This window comes from Mastomys coucha, unplaced genomic scaffold (assembly GCF_008632895.1).
Source record: "Mastomys coucha isolate ucsf_1 unplaced genomic scaffold, UCSF_Mcou_1 pScaffold15, whole genome shotgun sequence".
In the NCBI taxonomy this organism is placed as follows: domain Eukaryota; kingdom Metazoa; phylum Chordata; class Mammalia; order Rodentia; family Muridae; genus Mastomys; species Mastomys coucha.
Genome location: NW_022196897.1, coordinates 57,851,121 through 57,875,013, shown reverse-complemented (window position 1 = coordinate 57,875,013; position 23,893 = coordinate 57,851,121). Strand labels below are relative to the sequence as shown.

Here is a 23,893-nt window from a genome sequence, read left to right as displayed (position 1 = left end):
AAGTGGCTACATATTCACCATCAGTGATAAAAGAAGAAAGACTACTGAGCAAAATGTTAAGAAAGTAAAGAACAGCTGCAAATCTCATATGGCATGATAGGCTTGTGAAGTGGAACAAACACACACCTACTTTTAGACAGCAACATTCTATCTTATCTCTAGAAACTTATCCAAGATAAGTAAAGACAAATTTTATACACACACACACACACACACACACACACACACACACACACACACACTACATATATACACACATAAGTGAAGATAGCAGCTTTATTCACAACAGTGAGGAAAAAATAGCAGAAACAGCCCATCAAAAGGGAGACAGACAAGCAAACTGGTATATTCATATAGAAGATTCAGGAATAAAACATAATGAGCAAGTGATGTTCCAACCTTGGTGACTTTCACAGTCATTGTGCTAAGTGGCTCTGCCTGAAAAGTGATGGAATGATAGGAGATGCCAGCATGTGCTGGGAATGCATGACTCCAATGCTTTCAATTTTGAGAAGGATTTGGAGTACATGATCATAAAAACCCAGTAAATGTATACAATGTCTGTATATTTCATTATATGTAAATATTAAATACATTTTTAGAATTTAAATAAGGTAATGGGTGACTTATTTTGAAATGCACTGAAAATTGGTAATGAAAAAAATGAAGCCTATGTGGTGTTTGGTTACACACAACACAATTATATGAAGTTTATTGTATGTTTAAAATCTTTTCAACCCAATGGGGAAAGTTCTGTCTCGTCCACTATAGCCCTTGCTTGAAATACGTTATTCTCCATGTGAGACACTGATCCCACCCACAGAATCACAGGAACCAGAAATTTGCTCCTGGATTTTTTTAGGTTCTAAAATGTTTAATGTTAACAAACATGGTAAGGAAGAGAAGAAAATGCAAAAATCTTCACTATCATCCCTGTTGTCTTTTTTTTTTTTTTTGTGATAGGATCTTGCTTTATAGTCCTTACTGGTCTGTCCTGATACTAAGTAGCCCAGGCTGGCCTTGTACTTGTGGCAATAATCTGCCAATACTCAAAAATTATTTAATAGAAGCTAAATTGTAGTAAGAGTAGTTATTAGTATTGTTTACTTCATTACAAACTAATCATTTCTGAACTATATTCAATTATTAAATGAAGAGCCATCCTTCTGCCAATTTATGTATAAAACTCTGCATTAGGCCAGTTTAGTCCACAAAATGGAAATTCAATTATCACACACACAACTTTCTAGGTGCTGGGATGTGGTAAAAGCACTGCTTAGTGTGCACAGAGGCCCACATTCAATACTCAGCACCAGGTGGAGACCACACAAAACAAAGACCACATCACACTGAATAACAGCTCCCGGTCCTCACTGTTATAGCTGCCATTGTGCTATAGGAGTGTGCAGAAGCCTCACTTCCCCAGGTGTACAAGGGGAAAGACAATGGCAATTTATACCTGAAGCGGTTACTTTCAAAGGAATACTTTACATGTATCAAGGTCAGTAGCAGACAAAAACCATTCAGAATCACAGCTGGGCATGGAGGCTCATCACAGCCTGGACTATACAGAAAATTTCAGGGGTTGGGGGAGAGGGAGGGAGGGAGGGAGGAAAGGAGAGAGAAGGAAAGGAAGAGGGAAAAGTGGGGGAGCATAAAGAGGGAGGAAGAAAAAGACGGGGAGCATAAAGAGGGAGGAAGGAGGGGGGCAGAGAGAGGGAGGGAGAACACCCCCCTTTGAAGTATACATAAGGAAGGTTTAATAAAATGATCAAATGGTAGAAAACCATGGAATATCTTTATTTAAACAAAATAAAATCATTTCCTCACTTGTTAGTTCGACAGCAGCAGTGACAGGGTTTGCTTTCTGTTTCTCCCAGAGTTGTGATAAGTACTGTAGAATAAGCCGGCTGTGTCACTCTGAGAATGCAGAACTCTCTTCACTTTAGTGTCTGTACTTGCTGAGACAAGCAACCCTACTTCTGAGTGAGCAGCAGCAGACACTAGACACCCCACAGCTTTGGCAAAGCATGTGTTGTCTTTGTTATTGCTGTTGCTGTTATTCCAGCACTGGAAACTGAACCTAGAGCCTCATGTACAACAGCCAAGCGCTCTACCACTAAGCTACATTCCCAGCTCATCTTCTTGGTATGAACAGAATCTAAATTTTCTCCATTTTTTTCTGTCTTCAGCATCTTTCAACATTTTTTTTTTTAATCAATCATGTGGTCTACATTCCCATAAATTGCCACAGCTGGCCAAAATTAAACAGCTCTGTACAGGTCTGTAGCTTAGCCTGTTAGCTGGGCACAGCGCTCTCTCTCTCTCTGTTGTGTATTGTATATATTTATATGTATTTGTGTGCATGTGTGAACATATGCATGTATGGGTGTTTGTGGAGGCCATAAGTGAGTGTCAGATCTCTTGGATGGAGCTGGGTTTACAAGTGGCTGTGTAGCTTGCAACCCAATTTGTGGCAACCCCCCTGCTTCAGCCTCCCAGTTGCTAGGATTTCAAATATGAGCCATCAGGCTCAGCTCACACTAGGGATTTCCTTGTGGTCACATTATAGTTAGACTAGAAGTAGCCCATTCTTTTTTCTCACCATATATCTAAGAAATATCTCAACAGCCTTTCTGAATATGAGTTTCTATTATCACACATGTACATACATACACATAGCAATGACAAAGGAGAAAAATTCAATTACCACCTTAAAAAGATTCTTTGCCAAGACTGAAGTCTAAAGACACCCTGCTCCAAATGCTCTCAAAGTACAGAGCAAATGGACCTCCAAGCTAAACCCCACAGCACCACCCTTCTTCTCTCTGCTGCTGCTCTTGGATTTGTTTTCCACTCATGTTGTGCAAGCCTGTTGTTCAATGGGTCAGGCATGGTGTGCATCCCAGCAATGAACGGTGGAAGCAGGCAGAGTTCTGTGAGTTTGAGGCTAGTTTGCTATATATAGTGTAGCAAGGTAGTCAGGGCTACATAGTAAGGCCTTATCTAAACACACACACACACCAGAAAACAAACTAACCAGACAAAAACCATCCAAACAACAAAGCAAAAACAAATTCTAAGGTGCAAATGTCAGATAGGGCACTGTCACTACTAACTGCTCTCTAATTACAATGCTGTCTCTAAAGTGCTCTAGGAGAGTTAAGTATCATAAACCAAAACTGAATTCTTCAATCTCTAGATGTGAGTATTAGGCTTTAGCATGTTATTATCTTGCTCATGAGATTATTTCTATGTGCATCATGATATGATATCATGAGTACAAAATTCAACGCCTGATCTAATGTGCTGGGACACAGTTAAAACACAGATAGATGCACTTAAAATACCGCATAAAAGCACCTTCAGGTTACATACACAAGACACAAATAAAACATAAAACGAATTTTATGCTTAGACCTTGGACCCATCCTCAAGATTTTATAATGTACCCACAAATATCCTAAAATCAGGGAAAACTTAAGTTATAAAACACTTTTGGTGCTAGGCTTCTTATATAACAAATATTCAACCTGTAATATTTTTCTTGGCACAAAAAGATGACTTTAGGATTCCTTTATTTCTTGATTTAATAGACAGACTAGTTACTAGTTCTTTGAGTTTTAAACAGCCAACACCTTTCTCCTTACTCCTGCTGATCATGAAACCTCTTTGCAGGTTCTCAAGGGCTGCCTGGAGAATTCAAGCCATTCCCCACCCCTACCTGACCCCAGACAGGGTTTCTCTGTAGCCCTGGCTGTCCTGGAACTCTCTGAAGACCAGGGTGGCCTCGAACTCAGAGATCCACCTGTCTTTGCCTACCAAACGCTGGGATTAAAGGTGTGCGCCACCACCTACTGGCTTGGAATTTACACCATTCTTAACATGGGGTCAGGACAAAAATGGAGAGATTTTTAATATAAATCTTCTAAGTTAAAATTCCATATTTTAACCTTAAACTTGAATCAAATATGGTTTGTTGCTCTTCTTATATGCTTTATTAAGACAGAGTCTCATGCTGTCCAGGCTGGCTCTGAACTCATCACATGCCAAGCTGACACAGAATATTTTTGATTGTCCTGCCTCTGCCTTTGGGATCAAGGGTTTTGTTTTGTTTAAAGCAAGGTTTTGCTACATAGTACAAGCTGGCCTTAAACTTGCAGCAGTCCTCCTGTTGCAGCTCCCTGAGTGCTTGGATTACAGTGTGAACTACTTGCTCTGCCTGTTCTTTTCTTGATTTAGTTACTCTTTGGAGGATGACTTGGGAAAATGAGGTAACTGTGTAGATTCTGAGCAGCTGGGTTTCTCAGACAGGGACTGGAACAGTTTCTCCCTATACGTAGGTTGTTTTTAACTAACATTCTGAAGGTAATTACTGGAATTCAAGTGTCATGTTTAAATCTGTTCTAACATAGAAGAAAAACATTCCTTTCATGAACAATCAAAATCTTCCTCTGGCAAATAAGGTGATTCCCAGGCGGGAAAGAACTCCTCTTGGTTTCAATTGTGCTACAAGGAAGAGGCCACCAGGGGCCAGCAATGCACAGAGGGGCCTAACAGATGCCCCTTTATGTTCTTGCATACATATGAAATATCAACAAACAGAATCAGTCAGTAAATAGAATAGAAAATAAGACAAACATCTTAGCTTGTATGTTTAGCTGTATTAAAAGGTAAACAGGTACAAATGAGGAAAAGTTTTCATTTGAAATTTGCCTGCAATCTTTCATAACACAGATGCTAGGGAGATGGCTCAGTTAGTAAAGTCCTTGCTACATAAGCATGAAAGTCTGAGTTTGATGCCCAGCGCCCATGTACATATTTGGGCATGATAGTATGTATGCCTTTAATCCCAGTGCTGGGAAAGAGACAGGAGCATCCCTGACCAGCCAACCAGGCCAGCAATATCAGTAAGCTGCAGGCCTTAGTGAGACCCTATCTGAAAACACATGGTTCTTGAGCACACCACTGGTTGACTTCTGATCTCCAAATGCACACACATAAGCAGGCACACCTGTAAATATGTGCACACCAGCATACACATAAACATGCAAATATGTCTTCAGAAACAAAGTCAAGTGCACTGGTATTTATACACACACAAACAGGCTATAGTCAATGAGAACATCAAGGCATGAGAATAAGACCACATAAGAAATGATGATTTGAAAACTAGAATTGGTATCTTTTTTTTGTTTGTTTGTTTTTGTTTACAAAGAAGCTGTGGTGAATCTTGGCTCAAAAGTATGATTTTACATTACAAATCCTACTTCTAATCCTTAATCAAAGTTTGGTATAAAGTACATAGGACTTCTTTATCTTTTTGTTGACATCTTTAGAACAGGTCTCATGGAGACCAAGCTGGCCTTGAATTTGCTATATAGCTAACTAGCTATATAGCACTGGCTTTGAACTCCTCTTTCTGCTCTATCTGCCATGCACTGAGATTACATGTGTGTGCCACCATACCTGGCTTCTATATTTAATATTTTTATTTTTGTTTCTCTCTCTTAGCTTTACTAATTAAAACTTTATAGTAGTCTTTAAGAATTACTTTAATTGTCCCTGCATCAATGATGTCTCTTTGACACCTAGATAACTGTCCTCTGTTCCCTAGCACTTTATATTCACATTAGCACCTAATCGAAAAGTTTCAAAAATGCTGGGTCTCTTGGGACAGCATCCTAGAGAGCATTTACATAAGATGGAGTCCTTACCACCATATGTGGTAAGCGTTCAACCTAGTCCTTTGAAGCTAGCAGAAGACCTGTTCTGGAAAATCCTGAAGAATGTTCCATGCAGATAATGAGGACTAGTTACAGTTGACTGAGGCTTTACCAGTGTCTCAAGGTACAGGATTCACAGTCTTAACCACTTCTGTCGACAGTTTCCTCTTCTTCTCCAGGATCACAGACCATCTGGTAAACATAGCAGCTGAAGACCCTGTTGGGCTTCTGTTCGATGTGCAGCACCAAATCTCTGTCAAAGTAGACTTCATGGCTATATGTCTGTAACAAAACACAGGCGCATGGAATCTGCTTTTCATACAATCATATTCACTGTGTGTCACCAAAATACCACAGCACCTATCTACCCTATGCTCCTACATATGTACACAGTGTGGAAAACTTGCCAGAAATGGATTTTTCATTACTTATGTGCATGTAGAGGACTAACAGAGAAATACAGAAAATGTAGAGAATGGAAAGAGCTCTGGGTTTAGGGGCTTGGCTATGCAGTTCATTGTCAGAAGAGCACTTCTGTCTGACCCATGAGCATGTACAAGTGTTCATACCTCTAGGAAAAGACCTAGGCAGAAGTATGCTGCTCCTTGTTTTACTTTTGTGTGTGTGCTGTGGAACGTGTGCATGCTCAAATGTGTGTGGATACCTGTGTATGTTCATGTGTGTTGTGTGCAGAGGGTGATATCAGATGTCTTCCTCAATTCCTCTTTGTTTTATGCTTTGAATCCAGAGCTCAGGGATTTGGCTGGTCTGGTCATCTTGCCTCTGAGATCTTGTTTTCACCTCCACGTCAGGCTGACCCTCCTGCCAGCATTTATATGGTGGGTGCTGGGGACCCAAACCCAAAGCTCTCTCATCTGCACAGCAACTGACCAATCTTCTAGTCCTTTAGAAACTTCTTCACTGCTACCACCAACTGGGAACTGAACCTACAGTCTGGTGGGCTGATATTTGGAAGGAATAATATTTCCAAGGGCTGGAATCCAACTTGCTTAAATATTGCTTGCCCCTTAACTAGCCATGGGATATAATTTCATTTTTAAAAATGTTACCAAGCTCATAATTGGGAGGAAAATAAAAGACTATAGTAAGGAAATAACATGTCTCAAGAATCACAACTTTTTTTTGGGTTTTCTCACCAGTATCCCCAAGGATATTGGTAAGATAGTATTCTCAATACTAAGAGAATGAAGGCTGAGAAGTGCTCATTTTGTCTTGAATGTTGGACAATAACTTCTTTCATGTGGTCATGGCCCAGGTGAATCTGTACTAATATGGACATGCTCTAATAAATGGCACCTGTAAAGGAAGCCCAGTGGTTATACATACCACATCCCACGACTCCACTAGTGGGATGCTCTTGAGTAAGGCTCCATACTCATTACAGTGGAGATCCAGGTGAGCTTTCCCTTCAGCGTCTATCTGAGTGACCGCCACTACAGAAAGCAAGTCCAACTCATCTTCATAGTCCACGATTTTGAAAGTCTTGGGAAACAGATGAAAGCAGGGTCAATTCCAGTTAATAAGCAAGAACTATTTCTACATTCTAAATTTAATTATTCTATCACGTATGAGAACACGACAAAGGAAGAACAAGTGACAGAATCAGTAGAAACGTATCTCTGTGTATACCCATAAAACATGGGGCATCCTCCAGATTTCCATGTTAAGTGGTATCCTATAGACTTGGCAAACAACTAGAAAGCACACTGGATCTCTTGGGGTTGGAGTTACAGGCCTTTGCCTATATGGCCAGTGTTGTTACATGGGTGCTGGGACTCAAACTCTTGTCCTCAAACTCAAAGAGCAAGTGTTCTTAACTGGCAAGCCACCTCTCCAGCCCAAAAGCACTGCCAGTACAACCTCAACTTATGGCTGCCAGTTTTTTTTGTTTAGCTTTGTTCTGTTTTCCTTTTGCTTCTATAGGGATTGGAACCAGGGGCTCATGCATGCTATGCAGGCACTCTTACCTTCACTGTGAAGAATTTGCCTTTTAAAAACGATTTATCTTTAAAAATAGTATGTATGTATATGTATGTGTGTGTGTGTGTGCTTGTATGTGCTCTCAAATGCAGTGGCCGTGCATCCCTTTAATCCAGTACTTGGGAAGCAGAGGCAGATGGATCTCTGTGAGTTCAAGCCCAGCCTGGTCTACAAATTGAGTTCCAGAATAGCCAGGACTCCATAGAGAAATCTTGTTTTGAAAAAAAAACCAAACCAGACCAAACAAACAAAAGGCATACCTTACAAAAACAATAAGCTAATCATGTTTTCAAGTTATTTTGGCCCTGTAAACTTTACTATAAATAAAACTATGTAAAAAGACTGAAGTAAGACCATAGAAGGTGGGGGGAAGGGGTGTGTGTGGAGGGGGACAGTGAGTGGACCACCCTCCCCTATCCTTCCCGCAGGGGTCCCTGACGCCATGTCTGAATGGAAACGGACTGTTGGATTGTCTTTGGCTAAGGAATACCTCCTGCTCTGGGTCGTCATCGAGAAGGCTGACATTTCTTTTCACCACACGTCCAGAAGCTGTGACTGTGATCAAGTTTTCCTTCTGATGGGGGGGATGGGGAGGGAGAAGGAAAATCAGGACATGCTTCACTGCATGCTCTCAAAGACAACAGTCCCAAGAATGCGGTTAAACCAGCTGGCCCTTCTCAGCACACACATTCCTCTGGCTGACTGAGAAAATTCCAAATTTAATTTAAATCTAATTTTCAATCCTTTACTCAGTGAACAATAACTTATTTAAATAAAAGCTTTAAATGGACAAATGCTAGAATAGGCAAAAACTAATTAATTAAGCATTACAGATTTGCTCTTATTCATCCTTCTGACTTTTGCCTTAACATAGACCAGAAAACCAAAGGTGGAAACTTCCCTCTTCAAAGGCCTCAGCTTACACAAAAGGCAAAGTTCCAGCTGCAGTTAAGGTATGGCATCTGGTTTTAAAACATTTTTACCCCACACTATTTAGAACCAAAGACGGACAAATCATCACTCAAAAATGTGAAGAGAAAAAAACAGAAACAAGTGAGATAAAAGTCAGTGTAACCAACTCTCTTCACATCTCACATGGAAGTGGAGTAAGACTAGCTCCTCATGCCCAAAAATGAGCGGACTCAGGAGAGTTATGGTGCTTGCAGCTCTTAGGCAAGCATCCGAGTTACAAGTTACACTGTGGTCTACAGAAAGGATATAAGATATTTTTGACTTACTCTGTCTTCTCTATTGGCCCAAATGACAAAATCTTCAGAGATCTGATGCTGAGAACTATTATTTTCTACCTCACTTAGCTTCAAGACTCTGGAAAGGAAAAAGAATTCTAAAAACACAAGATTGCAAAACACCACTAATCTGCCACAGCTAACCTCGGATGAAGAGACAAAGAGAGTCTGCAGCGACTCACTCTCCTCCACTGACTTGTCTGCAACACTCATGTCATCAGTAAGATCCAGCACCTGCTTCACATGCATCTCTGTGAACCACGAGAGCACAGCTATGAGGCATGGTGCTTACATAGGTACAGCGGTGGCCGGCTCAGCCTAAGCCACTTTTCAGCCGGTTAATGACAGTACAGTGCCAACCTCAGCTCTCCCTCCGTGAAGCAGACTCAAGTGTCTCACCCCTCACATCAGAGTTGCACTGTTGTTTCTGTAGACAGGTACTAAGAACAGCACTCACTGTTAACAGCGAGAGACAGGACAGCAATTAATTAGAATGCTGGACCTTTACAAGAGAGCAAAATCTGCCATCAACAATACTATTTTTTTAAAGGATTATATTTTAAGATTTGGATTTGCAGAGTATAAATGAACTCATGGGCCAAGCTTATTAATCAAGAGAAAATAAAATAATTTGCTTTCCACCCACAGAAATCTGTTCACATCATTAGAATACTTCAAAAGTACAATGTTCTCAAAGCTCCAAGTCCCATAGGCAAAGAGAACAGCAAGAAGAAGCCACTGTGGTAGGGACAACTGGGTACTTCACAGTTGCCAATGATAAAGTAATCAAATAATGTTTTAAACCCACAGATGAGTTATCTCAATTAATGGCAATATAAAAAGGTGCTTATCTTTTAAAACCAGGGAGAAAGCCAGGCTTCATGGCATACGCCTTTTATCCCAGCACTTGGGAGGCAGAGGCACGTGTAGATCTCTGTGAGTTTGAGACCATCCTGGTCTACAAAGCAAATTCCAGGACAGCCAGGACCGCATAGAGATGCTGTCTAAAAAGAGAGAGAGAGAGAGAGAAAGAAAGAAAGAAAAAAAGAAAGAAAGAAAGAAGGAAAAAAAGGAAAAAAAAGATTTCAGATTTCTGGCATGAAGAGTCTTAGTCTTAATTGGGCTAATATATAAACTGGGGGTGAGAAGGGTAGAATATTTCCAGTTTTGAATCATGGAATAAGAATCAAACAGACAGAAAATGGTGTGAGAAGAAAAGACCTAAATACTGAGGATAAGCTGCCATTAGTGGAAGTGTGGGTATAAGATAAAATTTTGAGACTATTTTGACACCAGGGAAGCCCAATGGAGAGCACTGTAAAGCAGGTCAACAGTAAACAAACACTAGCTCATCAGTCAGAACAAACACAGATCACCATTCTGTCTGCAGGGCACCAGAGACTGAACCTGGGACCTCGTGAGCTCTAGGTAACTACTGAACTTCTGAACTATATCTCCAGCTCTTTTTTATTTAGAAATAAGGTCTCACAAAGTTGCCTAGGCTGACCTTGAACTTGCAATTTTCCTGCCTTGGCCTTTTGGGCAGCTGAGATTTCAGGTGTGTGCCACCTGGCTCAGCTATCTTCTTTCTCATCAATCCTAAGAAAATTCAGACCTAGTGTGGCACAGTCCTGTAACCCCAGTAGTCAGGGCACAGAAGCAGAAGTCAGTTCAAGGCCAGCCTGGTCTACACAACACTTGCAGCCAGTATGAACTACATAGCAAATCCCTAAGAACAAAACAAAACAAATAAAACTCAATGAGGAAAGAGTAGTCAATAATTCCCTTTCATTCATTCTGTCAAGGAACTTATGAGTGAAACTTATAAACAGCAATGGTAAAGGTAAAGAATAAAACCAGATTTTGTAGATGATAGTCTCTCAGGAAATTCTCCACACAAGAGAATTTTTCACAGAATTGCAATGATTTCAATTGAAAACAACAATGCCAATAAACATTACAAAAATTGCTTTTAATTTTAAAGTGCTAAAAACATGGCTCACTTGACTTGATTTGGGCCAACGTGTATTATTCTCCCAGAAGCATCAGGGTGGAAATAGATCCAGTCAGATTCTAATGAGCAACACTCCATTTCCTGGACTCCATTTTTTGCCTGAAGTTGGAAAAAATATTCAGGACAGAGATTAGAAGGGTAAATACTTTTCCTAATATAACCCTTTGGTAACTCACAGGTACAGGAAAGAAAATTGAAGCAGCTGAAGTGGGACGGGTGTGAGAGCCAAATAAACCTGAGACATTCCGAACATTTACAGTGAGAGATGGCATAGATTTGCTCTGTGCTATGCTGTTCCGACATCTCTAAGCAAATGTATCTCACGCACGCACTTTGTGTTGGGGACTATGGGGATGCTCTAGCGTCACTGCTGCATTTGATTTTAATTACACCCAAAGCAAACAGCGACACACAAACAGAACAAATATTAGTCCAATGTTTGGAACCTAGTAAATAGCAGATCTGACTCCAAAGTCCACGAACTTTCCATTATTATACACACACAGTTCCCTACAACTTCCTCCTCCCAACCCTGTCCACAACTACCTGTCAATCAGGAGAGTAGGGAACACTCACATAAGCACGTAACCAAACTAAGAGTCTGACACAGGTCACATACTCTCCTTGATTAAGTCAAATATTAAACTCTCATATCTGAGAAAAGAGTCTAATACCAATTAGCATTTAAGACAAGAAAAGAATAGTCTTACTCCAAAACATGTAGGTATGCTTAGACATTAAAATAAAGGAAAAAGCCAAGTGTGAGGGTGCACCCCCTTAATCCTACTACTTGGAGGGCAGAAGCAGGATCTTGTCTCAAGAAGGGGGGTGGGGAGAGAAAGAAAAAAACACCTTATGTTATATGTTCCTATGAACTCATAGGTTTCACCTTCTACATAGCAGCACCAGGAACCAATACCAGCTTCAGCAATTATTTGTACATGTGATGAAATACTGGCCTGACCAAATGTTGTAATTGTTATTAGAGAATATGTGATACCTATGGTTAAAGACCACTTATTTATTTATGAGAGAACATATAGAATCAGTTCTTATATAAGAAGAACATATGCTAAATGTACATAGGATATACAGTGTACAAGGTTTGACTGGATACAAAATTAGGTGGAAGGAGAGAAAGAGGCACTGGTGACTGAAGAAAGCCCTGAGGTGAACAGCCAAGCCAGGATTGTAACGGCAGGAATCAGCCCCTAGAAAATCTTCTGTAAAATGTTATAAAAGAGGGTTTTACTGAAGAGAACTGGGCAGTGGGAACTGTTAGATGTGACCAAGAAGTGAGAAAATGGAGAGAAAAGTTTTCTTACAAAAGCAAACTAGAAGACAACTAGACAAAGTAGCCTATGACATCAGTAGGAGAAAATAACAGGACCCAAGAAAATGTTGACCCTTCAGCAAGGTGAAGGGTGCTGACCTGTGACTAAACGGAGCCTACAGTGACTGATTGTGCAAGGGCTTTGGAAGGCATGGGTGAGGGCTAAACTACATCGACGTTATACAAAGTAATTTATCTAATTTAACAAGACATTTCAGAATAAACTATATTAACTCAACAATACAAGCAAAGATGAGGGCCAAAGCATGGGTCAAGAAGGGGTAAGAATCTTTGTTTGGGCAATAGAAGCAACCTGAAGGAAGAAAATGTATGCCATGCTAGACCTCAACAAATGATTAAAAGGAAAAAACCATCAATTAAAAAAATCATAGTTTGAAAGAAAATTAAGATGAATTTAATGGGAAGGGCTTTTGCTGTTTTGCCATGAACCATTTCTTCCTGTGGCGCCAGAAGCAACTTGAGGAACCCTGACAATGAGCCATCTCAGCGCCAACACTGTGAGCTCCATCTGCTTCTGCTCTCTTCAAAATCAACAACACATTCCACAGCAATTTCAGAGGCAGCCTAAGTCTATTCTAGCAGCAGTTCCCACGGTGGTATCTGAGAGACGTTTTCCATGGGAATCCTGCAACAAAACTGTTAGCAGCGAAACCCTTCACTATGCCTGGTGACACAGAGCTACAGTCTCAGCACTTGGGAGGCCAAGACGGAAGCATCAGGTATTCAAGGCCAGTCTTGCCTAGGTACTAGGTTTGAGGTGAGCCTGGGCTACACAGTGTCTAGCACAGAGTTGGTGGCTGTGAGGGAGAGAATGAACAAGAATCCTTGGTGTTCTAAGACCTTTCAATCAGCTTCTGTTTTAAGTTTCTGGGTGACAAAACCACTATTTCCTATCGCTGTATTTTAACTTGTTCACAAATGCTGGGTATGGTGGTACATGCCTTTAATCCCAGCACTGGGGTAGCAAGGCAGGAGAAGGGTCTCTGAGTTCCAGGCCAGCCACCACTATATAGAGAGACCCTGTCTAAATAAATAAATAAATGCTTCACAAATTAATGAAAAGGTAATTCCTGGACCTATAGAGCTACTAAAAGAGTAGAGAATAAAAATTTCTAATATAAATTTACTGCTGAAAAGTTGAGTACTCATGAATTACCAAGGAATTATCTTTTAGGGCACAAATATGGAAAACTCCTTTTTGTTTCTTCTTATTAGGCGTGATGATGTAGTGCCAAGGATGGCCTCCAATCTGAAATGCATTCTCCAGGGATGAAACTTCAAAGAGTGGAGGTGGTGAATCTGTTGGGATGAGCAAGAGAAATTTATTAGCTTCTCATTTTTGGTAGACTTGCACCATTCATTAACTAGGATCAACCTTTCTCGGTACATATATATAATTATGAAGTTCCATTAATGAAAAATTACTATGTTTGAGAGAATAAAATGCAGTCAGAAAAGAGATTTGCTGCTAAGAGAACAGAAAGCCAGTAGAAAACAAAGTGAGGCTGTAAGCTAAATCTCTAGGCAAGTATTTTGGTAGGAATATGTGGCCTACACATGAGCAGACAACAATAACAACAATAATAATAATGGCGGCTAAAGGTACTTATTGTGGGGGGTTAGGGAGCAAATACATAATAAAAGCTGTAGCCATCTATGTACAAAGATCTACATACAAGACTCTGGGTTAGCCATAATGTCAACTCCCTGAACAATCATAGCAGGTAATCAGGTCTAATAAATCTTTATAGGCAGAGAGACCTTCTGTATCATAGGCTAACCACAAATTTTACAAAAGCTGTCCTGTGTTCCATTTCTTGTATAGAAGCAACATTAGTCAGAATGAATACAACCAATTAGGATGGGGTCTGGAACAATGGAGACTTTAGTAGAGAGCAGACACCACCACTAGCATTATCATCAAACAAGTTGATTTTTATAGACATATCCAATCAGTCTCTTGGGGCAGATATCGAAGGGGCTGTTGTTGGCGCTTTCTTCTCTTCCTCTTTCATCTCCATCTTAATAATGTGACAGATTCACCTAGCACTATGAGGAGGCCCTGCAGTGAGGTTGCAATGTTTTTTCTGGCTATAGAGAGACAGCTCATCTGTAGGCTCTTGATTAGTGCTTCCACCTTGAGCACATTTGGTTTATAAAGCCACTTGTCTTAAAGGTGCTACTCTCAGAAATGACTGTTCACACAGCAGTTACATGGGAAATGGAAATGTGCACTGTGTTAGGGCTCTTCTTAATTCTAGGTGCTGTGCACAGGAGAAAATGAATCATGAAAAGTAGCTCACAAACAATTGTGAGGAGACAGAAGTACTTAAAAACTACTTCTTAAGTTCTTTTTAAGTAATTACTTAAAAAACATTTAAGAAAATGAAAATATCTTTAATAAACAAGGCTTTTCTCAAGTAATAAGGAAAATATTAATATTCTAATATATTAAGTCAAAGGGCATATGTCAGTAAATTATGAAAGAAATTCAAAGACCATGTGATAATAAACTCATGTTTAGTTCCCTGCACTTATATCATAACTATCTACAACTCAAGTTCCAGGGGATCCAGAACTCTACTGTGCTCTCTGCTAGCTCTAGACATGTACACAGTGGCTCACATACAGCAGACAAGATTCTTTTTTTTTTTTTTCCCAAGACAGGGTTTCTCTGTGTAGCCCTGGCTATCCTGGAACTCACTCTGTAGACCAGCCTGGCCTCGAACTCAGAAATCCACCTGCCTCTGCCTCCCAAGTGCTGGGACTAAAGGCGTGCGCCACCACCGCCCAGCAACAAGATTCTTAAAAGAGCTTTGTGAGCATGTTTATACTAAATACAGGAGGTATTTCTGAGGTTGTAGGTATTGCTAGCTTTTCACAAAACTGCCCAATTCACTTAAAAATGAATCAGTTTTAAAACACTTATTTTGGACTTCATGGATGGCTTAACTGATTATACTGGGCACTCTTCATAGTTTATATAATTGCCATTTGCCACTAAACATTCTTTTCTTTTCTTGCATATTTCATTTCTTTTCCTTAACCTATTTTGTTGACTATGCATGGTAAATGATGATAGAAAAAAACCCTGTTTTATTCTGGCTAAATTAGAAAAACTTTGAGTTTCACCTGATTTAAAAAAAAAAGCATAGTGTTTGTTGGTTAGAAATAGATGAAAATGTTCTCAGCATCATAAGAAGTAACTCTTAATGAATTAGGAATAGAGACAAAATTACTAGGATAATGGCATATATCCAACTGGCTTTTTAACCAGACTACGACCATCAAATTGTCATTGGATGCCTGAGATCCACAGACACTCAAGCATCTTATATAATTTGCTAATTCCCTTAGGCAGATGACCTCCCAAATCATTCAATTATATTATTCTATAGCAGGAAATAATTCCATAGACTACATTTTTGAACATTATTCTTTTGCTTTTTTCTCCCCTTTGGGAAAAGATCTCACATAGCTCAGGCTAGCCTTCAATTGCTGGCTTTTTACTAACTTGCTGAATTATAAGTTCGGTGATTTTGTTTGGTTAGCTTTCCTTCCTTCTTTCCTTTCTTCCTTCCTTCCTTCCTTCCTTCCTTCCTTCCTTCCTTTCTTTTTTAAGGGAGTCTGATGTAGCTCAGGCTGGCCTCAAATTCACTATATACACAAGGATGACCTTGAACTCCTGATCCCCCTGTCTCTACCTCCAAGGTGCTGGCATTTTATAAATGAACTACCACATCTGGTTCAGTAAGGTTTTTTCTATCTTTACAGAGTCATGTATAACTTTCTTTTTTATTCTCCTGAGGTCTAGGATCTGTCTAACTTTAAGTAGCATAGCATTAATATTTCCTTTGAAAATACTATTCTTAGAATGAACAGATTTAAAATGAGCAAAATTAAAAAGAAAAACCCTAAGCTATAAGAAGTTAAGAAGGTATGAATCAGTGTAACTCATCATTTTCCAGACAACAAAATCAGGGACCAAATGGCTCAGCATCCTCAGGCCTTCACATTAATAAATGGGTAGAATTTTGCTGACCTTTACTCAATAGTAAGATATATATATATTTCATGAATGGAAATATATCATATATTTCATTCATATATATATATCATATATTTCATGAATATATATATCAGTGTATAGTCATAGAGAAAAGAGTGGATACTTACAATGCATAACTATTTATATGAGCACTTACTTTCTTAAGGAGAAAAGATCCTGTACAGCAGCCATACCTGTGATTTTAACATTACAAGGAATGCCAAAAGGAGCCTCTCCTACAGTCCCAGTAGTCCCGCCCTGACTGTATGCACACCCTAAGTCAAGTTTCTGTTGCATGAACTAAAAACAAAACAAAACAAAAAATGGTGGCTTTAGAGCCTGTTTATTTGCTGTCTGGAAAGAAAAAATAAAATTTACATGTACATGACAGGGAAAAATGTCTTTATTCAAGGACCTTCTGTTTATCCCCGCCCCCCACTCCCCACCCCTCTGGCAAAGGTAACAGTGTCTTTTTCTATTTCTGTAACTTTTATAATTGAAAAATATATGAGTACCCGACTTGTTAAAATAAAAACAGTAACAAAACCCACAAACCACACAACAACAAAAACCTTTAAGCCCAAGCCTCACACTAAGTGTACTATGTCCACTGTGCTTTCCACTACCTGTTCAATGATGGCTTGGAAGCTGTAGAGCCTGACTAGTCCTGAGCTGTACATCACGATCAGGATTCCATGTGACAAGGTAGCATCTGTGACATTCTCGAAAACCTACGAGGAAAGGCAGGTATCACCTAAGAAAGGACCAGACAGAAGGCCAGTCTTCTCATCTTCCAAATGTCTGCATTTCCTACTTTAAATCCAGGTCATGTGCTGCCTCATTAAGACTTAACTAAAATTTAGCAACTTGAGGCTAGAGTGTTATTAGAAGCAAGCACTAAGCCTCAGGCTGGAGTATCTAGAGAAGCATTGTACACAGGGCTCAAAATGATATGTCGCATGCATGTGCTGAAAAGCTTTGTCAATACACGGTAATTACAGATCCTACTTTTCATAGAACAGTGGTTTACATGGAGGCCATGTAATTTTAAATGAGTATTTATATAGCCAATAGAGACTCATTATTTACGCACTAGAATGTTCTTCATAAAGACAAATATTTATAGTGCTTAGAGGCAAAAAGACTGAATCTTGGAAAATAATTATAAGAGAAATGACCAACTGCAGATTTGTGTGTGTGCGTGTAGGTGTGTGTTTGTGCGTGCAGGTGTGTGTGTGCACTCGCACACTATGTGTATAATGCACGAGTATGCAGGTAGGTAAGCAGGTAAGCCCATGTCTATGTGTGAGGTATAAGAGAAATACACTAGGTATCCTGTTCTACTACTGTCTACTTTATTCCCTTGAGACAGGGTCTTTCTCTTTCTGAATTTGGACTTTTCCACTTTTGCAGCTAGACTAGCTGCCCAGCAAGCCCTAGGGTAAGCTCTCCTATCCAATGTTAGGGGTTACAGGTACCCATGGCCATGCCTGGACTTTATGTGGAGACGGGGGATCTAAATTCACGTTCTCATGAGCACACAGCAAGTACTCTTACACAGCAACTCATCTCTCTAGTTCCCAACTCCAGATCTTCCTCATCACTATTATGCTCTTTAATTTCTAACAAGGTTTGATTTCTGAACTGCATAAAAAAGCAACACCATAAAGGACCAAATTCCTTCAGACATTTATCTAGAGTAAGGCTTTGGCTTATTGTTCTCTAAATGTTCTGTCTTTGAATCTTGTAATGATTTTTCTACACAGCTCTGAGAAGTAACGCAGTTCTGTGCCTATGTTAAAATTCATCAGAAAGCAAGGCAGGCGTGCCTTTTATCACAGCACTGAGACAAGTACAGAGGACCTAATCCACTTGGATTCCTATTCAATTCGTGAGGATATACATGGTAATGCTCAGCCCTGTATATTCCAGTCCATCTAATAAGTGAAAGACATGCTTTAATCCTGCATCACAATAACCAAAGCCAAATCCCTCGACCGACTGTGCTGGATATAAGAGTAAGCAGGAACAACTTTGACTTTGCCAGTCTTTTTGTGTTTGTTCCTGCTGAAGAATGTAATACACACACAATTACTTAATCCACAAGCAGAAAGAAAACGAGGTTACAAGTTGGGCTTTTGTTGTTTTTCGTACAAGGACAATTATGGTTTGCTTTGAGTTGTGTAGCTCCTAGCTTTTTAATTCCCTACTCCTAGTTCCACAGTTTGAAAAGAAGTACTTGGTAATTCAAACATTTTAAAATTAGTAAATAGCTGTTCAACTTCTAATAGAATATACACTGTCACAATATCTTAAAATACTTAAAAGTGCCTAGTATAAAATAAATAATAAGTGATAACTAGTATTATTCTTTAGTTTGTAAAATTTAGTATAAGCATTCAGAATAGGAAATGTTTAAATAGATTTTTCTTGTTTGCTAGGGAATATTAGTAGATTCTCAAGATCTTGTCTTCTTTAATATTTTAAATGTTTAGGGCTGGAAAGATGGCTTAGTGGTTAAGAGCACTGGCTGCTCTTCCAGAGGCCCTGAGTTCAATTCAGTAACCACATGGTGGCTCACAACCATCTGTAATGGTATCCGATGCCATCTTCTGGTGTGTCTGAAGACAGTGACAGTGTACCCACATACATGGAATAAATAAATAAATCTTTAAATGTTTAAAGACTAGTAGAAAAACTCCTGAGATAATTTTCCACAAAGTAAAAATTTTTTAAAATAAAGACTAGTAACTCTTTTGCTTAGTTGAAATTCGGCCCTCTTTCCCTCCCATGAACTCCACAAAGTAAGATAAATGTGAACATAGTAAAAACCCAAACTGTGTGAGTTAGAAAGATTATATGTCCCATTACAAGTCTTGTTTATACACTATAAAGCAGCTTTGAGAGCTGTACCTGCAAGTTTGAGAGCTGTACCTTGTAATTAAAATGAGACATTTTGTTGATGCTTCATGATCATTTTAACAAGCTTTGAAATATTTCCTTTGAAATAAAGTCCTTAGGCATTTCATAATTTTATAAAATAGCAGTTCGTTAATGACCACAGGTTTTCCAACACTACAACCACTAACCAACCAGCTAAGAGGCATAAAACCATGCAGGAAGGCAAAGAGATGGTTATGCTTCTTCCCACGCCAAAGGCTCACATTTTGACATGAAATAAGACACCTCGGTAAACATTTCATAGACAGGAGAATGGTCTCAATCAAAACATCTAATAAACAAATGAAGATAGTACTCCTAATTGTCAATAAAACATTACAATTAAGTAATTATAGTATGGCGGAGCACGCCTTTAATTCCATCACTTGGGAGGCAGAAACTGGAGGATCTCTGAACCCAAAGCTAGCCTGGTTTACATAGTGAGTTCCAGGTTATCCAGGGCTTAATAGTGAGAGAGGGAGGGAAGAAGTGCATTCTTACCTTTTTGTTGATCTCTAGAATCCCTACAAGGGAAAAGGGCAGAACCCGGAACACTGCAAGGTATAACAAAACAGGTGGCTGAGTGCCTGCCTAGAAGAAGGGAAGAATAAATTTATGGGCAGCTCTCCAAAGTACTTCCAAAAACACTATCTTCATGAGTTCAAAATGTCCATCTGTCATAGCATTCAATTATATAAAACTTTCCATGAATTGAGAACTTCCATCTATTTAGACTGAAAGTTATTTTACCAGTGAAGGAAACATACTTAAATATGTTCACTAATCCTCCAGCTCCTAACACACAGTGTAAACAAACATAAAACACTACAAATGGAAACAAGTATTTCTTACCATCAAAATATGGTGCATCTGTATTGTGAACTGGAGATCTAATAATAATGAACCCAACCAAGAGCACAATGTTACTGCAGTCATATTACCAATAAGACTTATATTGGTCTGACTGTACTGAAGATAGTATGTCAGAAAAAGCTTGAATGACTTATCAACTTGAAGAGTGCTCCTTTATTTTGAGAAGCAAGTTTCCAACAATTTATTTCCATTATGAAATGCAAAATAATCTATTTACTTCTCTAGTCAAGAATTCAAGGTTGTATCTGGAACTTAGGATGGCCCAGCTGTCAGCCCCAGCACAGCAAAGTTCTGCTTGAGCAGAAAGGTCTACAAGACTACCAATCAAAAACCACAGGAAGTAAAAGTCAAAACACAAACAAATCCAAAAGGCCCAGAGACCTGCCCTTTCAGAGACTCACTTTTAGTTAGCTAAGGTCCATGCTCCTCAAACCCAAGGGCAGGCATCATTTGTGTATCCTGACCAACAACTACTGCTTGTTGGCTAGAGATTGTAGGAACAGTCTGGAATGCAGACATGCTTACAAGACTTAAAACATTATCAGGTGATAACAACCTTAATACCTAGGTCCATGCACAATTAGACTGGTGTTCTTCAGGTGTCACATTAGGTCAGACACTTCTAGAATCCTTACAAAATGTTGTGTTACTTTGTTAGAGTCTTTCATGTTTACAAACCACAGCGAGGGTGTGAAGAGAAAGCCACAGTAAACAGCAACTCTGTCTCTGGCTGTATTCAACAGTGTGAGGAAAGACCCAAGCGATCCCAATAACAGGCATGTGGGCATGCTACTGAGATGACTGGGCAAGATATAGGAAATAGTTATAAAGAACCATCATTAAAAGTAAGTTTACATCTGGTGAAATGGCTTGGTGGTAAGGTCTTTGGCCCCTGGAACGTATAGGGTAGAATGACTCCTGCAAACTGTCCTCTGCTTCCTCTACATGCAAGCTGTGACATGTGCCCCAACTCTACATGCAAGCTGTGACATGTGCCCCAACTCTACATACATGCTGTGACATGTGCCCCAATCCCACACGCACAGATAAATTAGTGTGACTTAAAAGTTGTTTAATGAAGTTTAAAGAGCTAAGCAATAGCTTATTAGGCTCAGTGGCATACATAAAGACCGAGAAGGCAGATAAGAGAGGAACAAAATGCAGAGGGTGAAGGAATGTGCTGCTGTGTTGAAAAGGGAAAATCTGATGTAGTTACTTAAATAAGGTAAAAAGAGAAGAACCATTTAGTTTGTTAAAAGCTTCCTCAGTTAGGTACAGGAGCATACACTGGCATTCACAGCATTTGGCAGGCTGAGGCAGGAGGATCTCAGTTGGAAGATAGACTATGCTACACAGCCAGACTTTGTCTCAAAATCAAAACCAAAACATAAAACACCCCAAACAAAAAGGCACCCAAGAACTCTAAGTAAATCACCCGACAGTCAGTGTTATAGGATTTTTTTTGAAAGACTATGTTTTATATTAAGCACTAGGAGGAACTTGCCAAAAAAGCAAACAAAATTGTTGCTTCTTATTATAGTTTTTTTTTTTTTTTAAATGTCCTGTCCTGAGATAAAAACAGAAAATCTCGCCCAGCAGTGGTGGCACACGCCTTTAATCCCAGCACTTGGGAGGCAGAGGCAGGCAGATTTCTGAGTTTGAGGTCAGCCTGGTCTACAGAATGAGTTCCAGGACAGCCAGGGCTATACAGAGAAACCCTGTCTCAAAAAAACAAAAGAAAAAAAAACCAGAAAATTTCTATGAGAAAAAAAATCTGTATTTTATAAAAATGTTCAATAAATATTTTCTAAGGATTTCCTTATCAGTCACCAACAGAAATAAGTTTCCTGATAGGTAGTCCTAGGCTTTATAAGGTCTAGTAAATTCTGGGTTGTGTTTTTTATTTTTTTTTAAACAGAGTCTCACTATGCAGCCTTGGCTGGCCTAGATCTCAGAGAGCCTCCTGCTCTGCAGTGCTGTGATTAAGGGCTTGCACCACTGCCCTGACCAATTCTGGATGGTTCTCTAGAGAGAACAGCTGACGATGTAGCTCAGCACTGGAGCACTGTAGGCAGACATGAATCAGTAATCCCCAGTACCCAAAATTAAGCAGATACAAATAGAGAGGAGCCCACATGTCTGCTTTAAATTTAAACAGCACTCGCTTTCACAAGTGTGCAAACCCCAAGGACACACGTGTTGAATGCTGCAGACCTGGCGAGCCGCTGCCGAGCCTTTGTTCTGAGCTGACTTCACTGCAATGACCTCTTGAGGGGTGTCCCAGCTCAGGTACCTTTTGAAGGAACAAAGAGGAATTTAATGTTTGGATCAGTCCCCTTATACTCACAATTGAAACATTATACTTTATTTACTTATCTGTTGTTATTTTACATGTTTGGTTTTTGAGATAAAATCTGGCCTGTGACTCTTTATGTAGCCCAGGCTGACGCTGAACCTGTTTTCCTGCTGAGTGTCCAGGGCTGAGATGACAGATAAGAACCACCATGCTTGCTGTGCTATTTTATAATTAAGTTTTCTTAATAACTTAAATTATAAGAGCAAAGTAATCTATTTTGAAACAAATAACTTTAATAATTTCTTCTAGATCCTTATATGGATACATCTCAAATTCTAATTCTTCTAGAGTCTTAAATAATTCTAATGAAAAAAAAATATTTTTTTTTTTGAGACAAAGCCTTGTGCAGCCCAGGCCTTGAACTTATTATGTTACTGAAGATAAGGTAAAAAGAGAAGAACCATTTAGTTTGTTAAAAGCTTCCTCAGTTAAGTACAGGAGCATACACTGGCATTCACAGCATTTGGCAGGCTGAGGCAGGAGGATCTCAGTTGGAAGATAGACTATGCTACACACCCAGACTTTGTCCGTGACAATAACCGTGAAATCCCCATCTCCCCAGCTCAGCCTTCTAAGTGTTGGGGGGTTTAAGAGCATCTGCTGTCATACCAGTTAACAATTGGTTTTGAGAAGGATGTTGAGATGGCTCAGTGGTTAAGAGCACTTGTTAAAACTGTTGCAGAGGATCCAGACTCAGTTACCAGCACCCATGTGGTGACTCACAACCATCCATAATTGCAGTTCCAGAGGATCTTCTGACCTCCATGGCCACTGGGCATCATGGTGCATACACATACATGCAAGCAGAACACTCACAATAAATAAATGAATGAATACATCTACAAAACCTTTTTTAACCTAAGAGCATTCAAGCCTTAGAAATAACCAGTGCATACTCACATATAATAATAAATAAATCTAAAAAAAAAAAAAAAAAAAAAAAAAAAAAAAAAAAAAAAAAAAAAAAAAAAAAAAAAAAAAGAACTAACCAGTGCTGGGGAGCAGTTCAGTTGGGAGAGTGCTTCCCCAGCACGCACAAACGTGGCTTCAACATCAGTACAGAAAAACCTGGGTATGATATGGATGCCTGCAATCCCAGAACTTGAGAGGAGGAAGCAAGAGTTCAAGGTCAGCGTGAGAGCCAGTCTCATAAAGCAAGCAAGCAAGCAAGCAAGCAAGCACACACACAAAACACCCCCTACACACTTGCACGTGCAAACGCACATACACAAACCATTTCTAATTTATTTTTATTTATTTCACTTATTTTTTTCCTTTCTTTTCTTTCTTTCTTTTTTTTTTTTTTTTTTTTTTTTTTTTTTTTTTTTTTTTTT

The 23,893-nt window shown here is 39.4% G+C and overlaps 1 protein-coding gene across 3 annotated transcripts in view; it reads right to left on the bottom strand.

Moving 5' to 3' along the window:
* Positions 1-1,779: 1,779 nt before the first annotated feature.
* The window catches only part of Dcaf17 (DDB1 and CUL4 associated factor 17), a 30,786-nt gene continuing 8,672 nt past the window's right edge, over positions 1,780-23,893 (bottom strand). The window contains exons 5-14 of one of the 3 annotated variants that reach the window (XM_031370576.1): positions 22,418-22,496; positions 19,832-19,921; positions 17,017-17,121; positions 16,585-16,690; positions 13,499-13,641; positions 10,978-11,087; positions 8,966-9,053; positions 8,218-8,301; positions 7,074-7,229; positions 1,780-6,008 (exon numbers count right to left, since the gene is read on the bottom strand). In XM_031370576.1, coding sequence (XP_031226436.1) covers positions 5,868-6,008; positions 7,074-7,229; positions 8,218-8,301; positions 8,966-9,053; positions 10,978-11,087; positions 13,499-13,641; positions 16,585-16,690; positions 17,017-17,121; positions 19,832-19,921; positions 22,418-22,496 — 1,102 coding nt within the window. In that variant the 3' untranslated portion in view covers positions 1,780-5,867. Of the gene's footprint in view, positions 6,009-7,073; positions 7,230-8,217; positions 8,302-8,965; positions 9,054-10,977; positions 11,088-13,497; positions 13,642-16,584; positions 16,691-17,016; positions 17,122-19,831; positions 19,922-22,417; positions 22,497-23,893 lie in introns of those variants that run through there. The other 2 variants (XR_004118631.1, XM_031370578.1) reach the window with 2 other exon arrangements.